Source organism: Palaemon carinicauda, chromosome 38 (assembly GCF_036898095.1).
Source record: "Palaemon carinicauda isolate YSFRI2023 chromosome 38, ASM3689809v2, whole genome shotgun sequence".
NCBI lineage: Eukaryota > Metazoa > Arthropoda > Malacostraca > Decapoda > Palaemonidae > Palaemon > Palaemon carinicauda.
Genome location: NC_090762.1, coordinates 19,253,741 through 19,266,059, shown reverse-complemented (window position 1 = coordinate 19,266,059; position 12,319 = coordinate 19,253,741). Strand labels below are relative to the sequence as shown.

General features: G+C 42.8%; 1 protein-coding gene across 5 annotated transcripts in view; it reads right to left on the bottom strand.

The window, feature by feature from the left end:
* Positions 1–12,319, bottom strand: part of LOC137630438 (uncharacterized) — a 304,794-nt gene that overhangs the window by 88,546 nt on the left and 203,929 nt on the right. For 2 of the 5 annotated variants that reach the window (XM_068361905.1, XM_068361904.1), the window contains exon 1: positions 9,178–9,383. The exons of 2 other annotated variants lie outside the window; for them this stretch is intronic. In XM_068361905.1, coding sequence (XP_068218006.1) covers positions 9,178–9,297 — 120 coding nt within the window. In that variant the 5' untranslated portion in view covers positions 9,298–9,383. Of the gene's footprint in view, positions 1–9,177; positions 9,384–12,319 lie in introns of those variants that run through there. One more of the 5 variants, XM_068361908.1, reaches the window with a different exon arrangement.

Below are 12,319 nucleotides of genomic sequence, written 5' to 3'. Positions count from 1 at the left end.
GATGAACCACCATCTCGTGAGGAGACGGAACCAAAAGAAGTCATTGTCTTCGAGCATGACAAGACACAGGCTCTCTTGTCCAAGACCCTAAAGGGAGCTGGTTACGCTAACTCCAAAGTTTCAGCTTTGAGCAAGAGGCATCCTACCTTCATTGCTCCCTCCTCCAGAGCTTTCCCCTTTTCGGTGAAAGCTCTTGACTGTGTGATAAAAGCAGTCGATGCAGGCAAACCATGCCCAGTGCTAGAGAAATGCAGACCATTATCTCTAGCCCTGTCTACCTGCGAGAAGGAGTGGAACGAGGTTCATCTAACCTTCTCCGTCTCTAAACTGGATCCGGAGGTAGTAGGTCAGCAGTTCAATGAGAACCTTCCAAAACTGCCAGAGCATCTTTCGAGAAGGGAACAGGAGACAAAAGAGAGACTAGCCGCTTCTTTGTCGCTTCAGAACTGCATGGAAATGTGTGCAGGCCTTTCCAATACCCCAGACATATACATGGTCTTAGCCAAGACTCACATGGCTACCCTTGTTAAGGATTTATATGCCTTCATAAAGTCCAGGAGGGCCTGTAGAGAGCATGTGTTTGCCGCAACAATGATCAAACATGAGCCCAGGAAGCTGATCACTTCATGTATCTGGGGCAAGGACCTCTTCCCACAAGATATGGTTCAGGGGGTCATTGCCAAAGCCGCCAGGGAGAATAGGAACCTTCTCCAGAAATGGGGCATGTCTTCCAAGAGGAAATCATCCTCAGACGCTGGTCCCCAACCTAAAAACAGGAAGACAAAGAAACCACGTAGGCCTGCACAACCTCCAACTATGACCATGACCACAGTGCCCCAAATGGTAGCTCAGCCGCAAACCACCTTTCAGATGGTGCCCCAGCAGCTAGTAGCTCAATCGCCTGTGTTTAATCCAGGCTTTGAGAGGCATACAACTACCTTTCGCCCCAAAGGTAGAGGCTCAAAAAGAGGCTCTTCAAGAAACCCCTCAAGGGGTAGAGGAGGACGTGGTCACGTTAGTAAATCCTCAGGAACATCTCAGGAATGAGATGCTCCAGGTAGGAGGGAGACTCCTTCACTTTCGGAATCGTTGGACCTTCGATCCCTGGGCCCACAGCCTAATCAAGAATGGACTCGGTTGGAAATGGAACAAAATTCCACCACCTTTTCCTCAATTCTTCCAACACTCCACCCCCTTATTAGAAGAATATACCTCAGAACTCTTGAACAAAAAGGTAATAAGGAAAATGAAGTACATCAAATTCCAGGGAAGACTGTTTGTGTTCCCAAGAAGGACTCGGACAAACTCGGAGTCATTCTAGACTAGTCTCCACTCAACATCGAGAACAAGTTCCGGAAGCTTACCTTTCAACACATAAGGACCCTTCTACCAAAAGGGGCGTACACAGTCTCAATAGACCTGGCAGATGCTTACTGGCACCTACCAGTCAATAGCTCCAAGGTTATTCACGAAACTTGCGGATACAATCATCCAACAACTACACTTAGAAGGAATTCAGGTAGTAGTATACCTGGACGATTGGCTGGTGTGGGTAGCATCCAAGACAGCCTGTCTACAAGCAGCCATAAAGGTGATCCAGTTCCTAGAACACCTAGGCTCCAAGATCAAACCGCAAGAAGTCTTACCTTTCTCCAGCTCAAGAGTTTCAATGGTTAGGAATCCATTGGAACTTGCAGTCACACCGTCTCTCCATTCCACCGAAAAGAAGGAGAGAGATAGCAGGATCTGTTAAGAGACTACTGAAACTCGAGAAGATTTCAAGACGCCAACAGGAAAGAGTACTGGGCTCTCTCCAGTTCGCAGCAGTGACAGACCCAGAGCTAAAAGCACAATTAAAGGATGCGTCAGGAGTCTGGAAAAGATACGCATCAAACGCTCGAAGAAATCAACAAAGGTTGACACCGACCCGATTGCGAACGCTTCTAAGGCCGTGGTCAACGGTCAAGAGCCTAACAAGAAAAATTCCCTTACAACCACCTCAACCATCAGTGGTAATTTACACAGATGCCTCCCTGGAAGGATGGGGAGGCCACTCCCAACAAGGTAAAGTGCAGGGGAATTGGTCGCACCAGTTCAAACCTTTCCACATCAACATCCTGGAAGCTATGGCAGTCTTCCTAACGTTGAAGACACTATCCCCTCGCAGATCAGTCCACATCAGACTGTTCTTGAACAGCGAGGTGATAGTGAAATGTCTAAACCGACAAGGCTCGAGATCACCTCACGTCAATCACGTGATGCTAGCCATCTTCCGCCTGGCAAGGAAGTAGAGATGGCACTTATCAGCAGTTCACCTGCAAGGGGTCCACAATGTGACGGCGGATGCTCTATCCAGGTGAAAGCTGATAGAGACAGAATGGTCCCTGGACACACTCATTCTCCTTCACCTTGGAAAAAGTCACAGAACTGCAGATCGACCTCTTCGCAACGAGCGACAACAAGAAACTACCTTGATATGTAGCCCCTTTCGAGGACCCTCAGGCAGAAGCGATAGATGCTATGTCTCTCGATTGGAACAGATGGAATCAAATCTATCTGTTCCCACCAACCAATGTCCTGCTGAAGGTCCTCAACAAGTTAAGATCCTTCAGAGGAATAGCAGCAGTAGTGGCCCCCAAATGGCCCAGGAGCAATTGGTTCCCTCTAGTTTTAGAATTGAAACTGAAGCTGTTCCCTCTACCGAATCCAGTTCTATTGCAACTGGTTCAGAAGTCGACTGTCTACACTTCATACTTGAGAATCAACAACCTACATCTCATGATTTTCTCGCCTTAGCAGCCAAGAAAAGGTTTGGGATCTCGAAAGACAACATCGACTTTATAGAATATAAGTCAAAGTCAACTAGAAGACAATATGAATTGTCTTGGAAGAAGTGGGTTTCCTTCGTGAAGACAAAGAAACTAACAGGAATTTCAATAGATTTCTGCCTCTCCTTCTTCATCTACCTACATGAACAAGGACTGGCATCCACCACAATAACTGCGTGTAAGTCAGCTTTGACAAGACCTCTTCTTTACGCCTTTCAGGTGGTCGTTTAGTGAAATCTTCAATAAGATACCGAAATCATGCGCTAGACTTAAACCAGCAACCCCTCCAAAGCCCATATCATGGTCATTGAACAAAGTCTTGCACTAAGCTTCGAACAGGAACAATGAGGATTGCACCCTAAAGGATCTAACACAGAAAGTGATATTTCTATTCGCTATAGCCTCAGGGGCTAGAGTTAGTGAAATAGTGGCCTTATCCAGAAATGAAGGTCATATTTAGTTCACAGAAGAGGGAGAACTAAACCTTTTCCCTGATCCTACTTTTCTCGCCAAAAACGAGCTACCCACCAAAAGGTGGGGTCCTTGGAGAATCTGCCCTCTGAAGGAAGATGTCTCTATGTCCAGTAGAGTGTCTTAAGGTCTATCTTCGAAGAACTTCAGACTTCAAGGAGGGACAGCTCTTCCGAGGCAAAACCTCAGGATCAAACCTATCCCTAAAACAACTGAGGGCAAAACTCACCTACTTTATTCGCAGAGCGGATCCTGACAGTACACCCGCAGGTCACGATCTAAGAAAAATTGCTTCTCCGTTGAACTTCTTTCAACACATGGACTTTGATAGGCTCCGCTCATATACGGGTTGGAAATCATCCCGAGTCTTCTATAAACATTATGCGAAGCAAGTGCACGAGATAAAACACTTTTTGGGCTCAAGCCATGTCGTCCTGATGGAAGCTTCCTATAGACAGCTTTCCAAGGGATATTTGGCTACAGTGATACTCCCAGAGAATTGACCATAGGTCTCCAGAATTCTAACTCCTGGCGCGAGTATCCTTAAAATTTCTCTTAAGGATATCGCATAGTATCAGGGGACGTATATCTTGATACGACACATGGCAATCTTCACCCTGAATAGCGTTTTCGCTTCGAGGGGGAAGAGTGGCGAAATTGAAGGGGAGCTGTTATCAAGGTTACCCTTCCTCCCCTACTATTATGGGGCTCCAAGATGGCGCTCATTCCTATTTTGGTAGCGATTTTGCACAGTGTTCTCCCTGTTCATCTAGCGTTCTAGATTGTTTCTTTTGAGGATTTATCATGCATTCTCCAGCATCTTCTACCTCCGGAAAGTTGAGTATTTAATCTTTACAGTATATAATTTTTTAGCTCCTGCATCACAATGAAATTAGTATAATTTGATGTATTTTATGGAGCGTGGACGGTCACCGGAGGCGCCATTTTGGGCGCTGTCGTTCTTCATGCATGCTTTATTTAGTCAGCAGAACGACATTCCCGGTATTTAGCTTTAATGAATTACTGTATAGCTATTTAGGCAAAAATTATACTAGTGAAGATATGATCATGCATACAATTTTCCTCTTCATAAATGTGTCGATCGTATACGTTAGAGTCTCGGAGATATAGGTAGCCGAGATCTCGCCCTGCGCTAGGCTAACCTAGCCTATGCGCTCTAGTATACTTTCATACATTATCCCCGTTTACCCTCGTGTATCGTCTTATCAATTCAACAGGAGATAGTATATCTCCTAGAATTATCTATTTAACTCGATACTCGTCTCCTTCAGAGATTTAAGGGTAATCTCTCCTCCCCTCTAAGTGCTGCCATAGGCGACAACCCTATCTTAGTCTTGCCATAGAGTAGTACCCTCCGGCTTGACTAGGCTAGTGTTTTCTGTCTCCCCCCCCCCTTGCTGATGAGTCTCCCAGCTTGGGTTTACGACAGTAACTCAGAGTATTCAGTTTTTATGCCGACGGCTTGGCTGCCGAGTGAGTAGTCACTCCCCTGCCGGCTTACAGTTGTCGGCATAGGAAGCCTAGCTTCTCTAGCCCGCACCTGATGTGGTAGTATAATGCCGCCACCTTCTCCCTTGCGGTCTAGAAAACAAGGCTTGTTTCGGCAGACCCTAGGCTGAAGAATAGACATTCTTCTGCCGCCTAGGTTGGCGCCGATATTGAAACGAAGTTTCACCCTTGTTTTGAAATGGCGGCAATCCTGCCGCCTTCTCCTAACACAACATACAAGACCCTTTCCCTGCCCCTCTCTGTCCTTTAGCGATAGCCTAACCATCACATATCTGTGGCCGTCGTCCTACAATCTCCCTGGTTGCCGGGTAGATCGTGGCGCCAGCCGGGCTCCTACTTAGGCAGCCTGATAGCCGCTCTGACTTTCCCCTACGGACGCAAGGCTCCGGGAACGGTTGTGCCGGCTGTGACGGCTACCGGTGGGAGACCCTTTTATCTTTGAGTGTTCTCCAGTCCTCCCTTGGACTGCCATCCACATCCCTGGAACCGGCAGCGACCGGCAACAGATCTTGTGGCTAGATAGAAGCTTCAATGATTCATTCTCTCCTTCCATTTGAACCCTCATTCTGGAGGAAGCCAGTCGGAATAATATACCTACACCCTTATTTAGTGTACAAAATTACATTAATAAGGCAGCCCTTCACTCCATGCTTTCTCTCTTTCTGCCAGCTAGTGCCCACTATAAGGGTAAGGGAGATGTGCGTGAGTGTTGTAATTCAAGGGGTATTAGTTTGTTGAGTGTGGTGGGAAAAGTGTATGGTAGAGTACTGATTAACCCTTTTACCCCCAATGGACGTACTGGTACGTTTCACAAGACTCATCCCTTTACCCCCATGGACGTACTGGTACGTCCTTGCAAAAAACTGCTATTTACATTTTTTTTGCATATTTTTGATAACTTTATGAGAAACTTCAGGCATTTTCCAAAAGAATGAGACCAACCTGACCTCTCTATGACAAAAATTAAGCCTGTTAGAGCAATTTAAAAAATATATATTGCAAAATGTGCTAAAAAAAAAAATGCACTGGGGTTAAGGGTTGGAAAGTTCCAAATAGCCTGGGGGTAAAAGGGTTAATAGGATTAAGGATAAAACAGAGAATGCAATCTTAGAAGTACAGGGTGGTTTTAGAAGAGGTAGGGGTTGTGTGAATCAGATTTTCACAGTTAGGCAGATATGCGAGAAATATTTAGCAAAAGGTAAGGTGGTGTATGTTGCGTTTGTGGATCTGGAGAAAGCGTATGATAGAGTTGATAGGGAAGCAATGTGGAATGTGATGAGGTTATATGAAGTTGGTGGAAGGTTGTTGCAAGCAGTGAAAAGTTTCTACAAAGGTAGTAAAGCATGTGTGGGGATAGGAAATGAAGTGAGCAATTGGTTTCCAGTGAGAGTGGGGCTGAGACAGGGATGTGTAATGTCGCACCACTGCTGGCCTTCTGTCTGAAAAGTTCGTCTGGCCAGGGATAAAAAAGGACGCCCGGGAATGGGCGAAGACATGCATCAACTGCCAATCAAGCAAAATCAGCCGTCACACCGAATCGGGGATACTGTAGGTGATTTTCCCCAACCGAAAAGACGTTTCGGTCACATACACATCGACGTCGTGGGACCGTTGCCGCCTTCGGGATCTGCTCGCTACCTGCTGACAATCATCGATCGCTCCACGAGGTGGTTGGAAGCATCACCGATGACCGAAGCTACGACCCAAGCATGCGCCGAAGCCCTTTTGTCAAGCTGGGTGAGCAGATTTGGCGTTCCTGACGACATCACGACAGACAGAGGCCCCGCTTTCCTGTCGGAGATATGGCTCGCTCTGGCAAACCTGATGAGAACGACTCTCCACAGCAGCACGGCATACAGCCCCGCAGCAAACGGCATGGTCGAACGAACTTATCACGCCCTCAAGGCGTCCCTGATGGCGAGCTGCACCGACGGGGACTGGAAATCACGACTTCCTTGGGTACTCCTCGGCCTTCGCACCGCCCCTCGCGCAGATGGGGAGCCATCGCCCGCCAAAAAGGTTTACGGAGAGGCGCTCGCAGTCCCCGGCGAATTTTTTCCCACATCAACCGACGACACGCAGCTGGATCATCTTAGGGACATCACCAGAAAGTTCAGGCCATGTCATAAAACTTACCAGGACAGAACTAAGCATTTCAAGCCAAAGAACCTGGATGACTGCGGGTACGTTTTTGTCCGTGTCGACGCTCATCGACAGCCGCTAACCAGACCTTATCAAGGCCCCTACCGAGTAATCAAGAAAACAACATAAGCCTTCCTTCTCGACGTGCATGGCCAAGAAGACTGGGTCTCAATAGACCGCGTGAAACCGGCGTTTCTCGAAGGGAGCGACACTGCCTCCGCGGGACCGGGCAGATCCAGAGTGCCACCTCAAAACAAGGCGCCCAATGAGAAGAAAAGCAACAAACGACGACGAGAGGTAGCGATCCATACGCCGACCGCCGACGCACCCCTCCATTCAAGAACAAGAGGAACCCTCCGACGCCCGAAACGATACGAAGATTAGTCTCATCAGCCCTCTACGCTGCCTGATGTCTTGGGGGGGGAGTACTTGTAAGGACATCACTCCCTCCGTCGTCCAGCAATTTCACCGAATTCTCTATTTTATTTAAATTCTCCTTTCGCCACACTGTGGCTAATTGTATATATTTATTCCGCTCCCTTAGAGCTACAATTTCATGTATTTATTATTTCATTACCTATTTCTATTGACTTGTAATTCAAGTATTTGTACGTGTGTAAAAACACACATATTTTGGCGGTTAGTTCAAGCCGAATTGGCGCCTGCGCGCATGCTACTTTTCCGTCCGCACCCTGTATTATATTCCCACATATGATTGAATAAACTGTCAGTTGTCGTTGGTGAAGCTTGTCTCACTGTCCTTACAAGACAAGTCGGCGAAGATGCTGGGATCTAATATTCTCATGTAACTACTGTATTATCATTTCCAGGTGAGTGATATGCTGAAACCACCAGACAATATTCAACAAACATATAAAAACAACCACTCTCCATCGAAGCCAAAAGCAAAGTGAGCTAACTAACAGGTGTGTGTGTGGGAGGGATAGCAAGATGAGCCCCCTACCTCCGCTAACTAGCGGGATGAGTAGTTAACCCTCGCTAAATTTTAATGGCTCGTTCTTTCAGGTTTGCCGGAAGTAACACCCCAATAAAAGTGTTGGTTTGTATTTCAGTTACAGAACACACACACACACACACACTATATATATATATATATATATATATATATATATATATATATATATATATATGTAAATATCACCCACGAAATGCATTTAATACCGAATTCTATCTTGGGAAATACATATCCACTTGGAATTCATTTTATGGTAACAGCTTCTGGCCGGGTGGTGATTCGAACCACCACCTGTACGGCTATATATATATATATATATATATATATATATATATATATATATATATATATAAATTATATATATATATATATATATATATATATAGCCCTATATATGCTTACGCAGACACACAATAACAAATCAAATTGACATCATCCTAGATAAGGAGACTTAACTGATATACCAATTTACAAACTTTTGTTCATGTCTTTGTTTTCATCTTATAACATTTATCGTTGATTTTTACTCTTAATAAATTATTTCTATCAAATGTGCATTATTACTTGGTTATTTTTTGAATCTGCACTGTTGCCAATTTTGGGCAGCCGCCTTCACTTTAACCGGCAATTAGCAAAATTTTACTATTATATTATATTTTTTTATCAAATACTAAATATACGGTAAAATAGGCATCTCGGAGGATCCATGCAGGACACAGGAAAAACGTCCTATATGTGAGACAATCCCAGCAAATACAGTTCGTCTGGTCACCCGGCTTAGTCGGCATGTCAATTAAAACTGAACGTGTAAAGGGGGCGGGGCTTTAGTCTTAGGGTAATCTAAGGATATTGTAATCTCAGGGGGTGTCCCCCACAGGCAAGTAAGGGTACGGTTCCTAGGTCAGGTTAGGCGTAGAACCTAAATTAGGTGGTGTTCTTAAGGTTGTTTCACTTTTAAAATGTGGTCTTTCAATGATAACTTGATGAAATTTTACACCCAGTCCCTCCCTACCAGCTACAAAGGCCCCAAAATTTTATCATCAGATCTAGATTAAGTCTACATTAAGAATTTAGCTTGATAATTGATGGTCAAGTTATGTTAGGCCTAAATTCTACAGGAATTGGCAAGCAGTCTTATCCAGCAAGATAACCAATAGGTTATTTTACAACGAAAAACGATCAGCATAGGCCTAGCCAACAGGGATATGGAACACTTGGAATCATTCATACCTTATTTGATTTCCTTCGAGCAGATGGGTATTTGACACCAAACTTAGTCCCAGGGAAAAGATCTTCACCTTTAATGCGATTCTTGTTTCCTAATGAGGCCAACAGGCCCTGGAGAGCCATTATACAAAATTCTTCACATCAGCTGGCAAGTGTCAAAATTGGACTGATCGAAATTTGTGCGACAGTGCAACTAAAAAGGATTGAGTCTTGTTCGTTGGCAAAATAATATTTACGAACAGTTCCTTAAAAATAAACCTAATTCAAATAATTATTTTTCTCTCATATGAATTTTTTTAAATATAATTAAACTCACATGTGTAAGTTTTCGGGATGTGTTGTCATTTTATATAGTTTTCGATTAAATATAAATATCTGTTGTATAAAGAACACCCCTGCACCGCGATATGGACCACAGGATAATGGCAATCAGATACACGAATATGATATGGCCACTTAATTAGGCCAGCTGAGAATAGACTACAGTACAGTATAAAAGGTGATGCTGTTTAATAACAACTATGTCAGCTTATAAACGAATACTTAAAGAAATAATGGAAGACCAAATAAGGGAACCATATGGGAATGCTGGGGAAATTTTTTTTAAAGAAATATGCAAAATATATGATATTGAACTTGAAAAGAAAGTATAAAAAGCAAGTCAATAAAAAATTACAAACGAAGTTAAAAGAACATATTACATTAGTACTGTGCACTTAACACTAATGAAGCTTGAATAGTAATAAAGACAAAGCTGTAGGCCTAATAGTAATGAAGACAGAGCCGAATATGATAGACTTAAAATAAAATTATAGAAACAGGAATTAAAATGATAAACTTATGAGCTATGCAGAGACAGATGATACACCAGAGCATTTTTTTAGCTGCAAAATAAGATTAAAAAAATTAGACGCTGTATCTTAGAATTAAGGAAATTAGAACTGTCAACCAAAGAAGTTGTTCCATATATTAAAGGCTACAGGCTATGGACGATAGAAATAAAAGTAAGAAAGTTGTTCTGTCTGTGTAGAAGGTAACTAATGACATTGAACTTCCTGCAGATTGCACCTACACATCTACAGTAGTAGTGCGCCCAGTCGCCCACAATAATAGTAGTGTATTGTGGAGTGAGCGATGAGGAGCCTGGAAGATCATCAAACTCTGAAATGGCTAGAAAATGTAACTGACATATGACAAAATCTGTGGCCAATCATACTTTTGACAAAAACATTGATAAATATGTTTGACAGTCTTTACTGCCGTATATTCCTTCGATTTCTATTAAAAAGATGAACGTGAAATTGAGTGGGGGAAAGAAAGTAGAGTGCGAACATAATACTTAGTATATTGCGTATGATAGATACGAACTTCTGGAAAGGAAGTTTCTAGTACTATGGAACCAGGATGTATCTTATAGAGTTAACATCACTAAGCTGAAAATGTTCTTGCTAATCAAGAATTTAAAAGATAAGAGCTTGTTTGGAAAAGTCGTCAGTGTATGATTTCCGTGAGATAGAGCTTAGGACAATGTCGAAAATGACGCTGGAAATATCCATAGGATCAATTAGGAGAAATCTAGAACCAAGTAACGGAGGATCATTTACAGTATTTTCTTATGAAATTTCTGCGACAAAACTCAGGTAAAGAATGTCAAGTATCATGTAGCCTTCTCATTTCCCACCGTTATACCTACATTAAGGGGTCGGTTGCCTGATGCCCCGTCTCCAGTGGCATCTATCAAAAGCATCCTCTTCCACCAAACCTCTTCTCTCCATATCATCCTTCATCTTATCTCGCCATCTAATTCTCTGCCTCCCTCTTGGCCTTATCTCCGTAAGCTGTCTTCACTTCCTCCACATTGTCCATCCGCAACACTTGTCCACACCATCTCAATCGTGACATTCCTATCATCTCTTTAATATTTACTATGCCTGCCATTCTCCGTATTTCATCATTTTCCAATCTTTCAGGCAGTGTCATTACCATAATCCACCTCAGCATTCTCATCTCTATTCTCTCAAGCTTTGCTTCCTCTTTAAGTCCATGTTTCTGATCCATACATTAACACTGGTCCTGCTACTGTGCTATAGATCTTGATTTTTACCTTGATTGGCATTTTCTTATCATATACCACTCATGCTACCTCACCCCACTTTCCCCATGTTGCTATCATCCTATTCTCAACTTCAGCCTCACATCCTCCCTCCTGATTTATAGTCTATGTCAAGTATCTAAACAGTTCCATCTGTTTTATAACTGCTCCTCTACTTTCGTGTATGGGTATCCGGTCCCTACCTTCCTTCCTGCTCAGTCTTATCAACATTTACCCTCAAGCTACCCCTGTCCATAGAAAGCATATGTATTGGTAGTCATTTAAGCTATCTTTGCCTTTTCAAAGTGATTTACCCATATTTCAGATATCATTGATATGTCAATACATCACTCATTTATCAATTATCTAATTTGAATTGGTTTATTACCAACAGATTGAATATATACAAAGCCGTTATTTATGACGTCCTAATTGGTATCCATGACATTTTCTACTAGTCTCATCAATAGCAAATCTAAATCTTTACAATTTCTTGAATTCACCACATGATCATTTTGTTTTTACAACTTGGTGCAATTTATACAAAGGCTACTTGGGAGTTACTTTCCTTTGTTATTATTTCCTGGATATTTCCCACTCGCTTTTCATAGTCTTGAACTTGAAATCTTTTTCAAAATGTCCATACCTTTGACAGTAGAAGCAGGTGCTTGTGTGGTACCTATATCAAATATGCTATACAGTACGTGCCCAATCGCAACACAACTTTGTCTCCAGTATCATGAATAGCCTTTCGAATACTCATATACTTAGTAGTTTTCACAAGTCCTTAAGGTATTCATTCACGTTATTTATATTTTGATTGCGTGCCTTAGATATTTATGTTTGTATGATACTTTAAAATGTTCATACTTAAGTTTAATCTCGGTGGATGTTTCTAAGGTCTGATAACCTAACTGTGAAGTATTCGGTGATACAGAGGTCGCCACGTAAATTAAAATCGGTCCAAGAATGATGTTGTAACAGAGGCTTTAGTTGTTTTTCTCAAAAAGTTTCTATGATGGAAGTTTCTTGCATCTTAAAAGACTTAAAAAT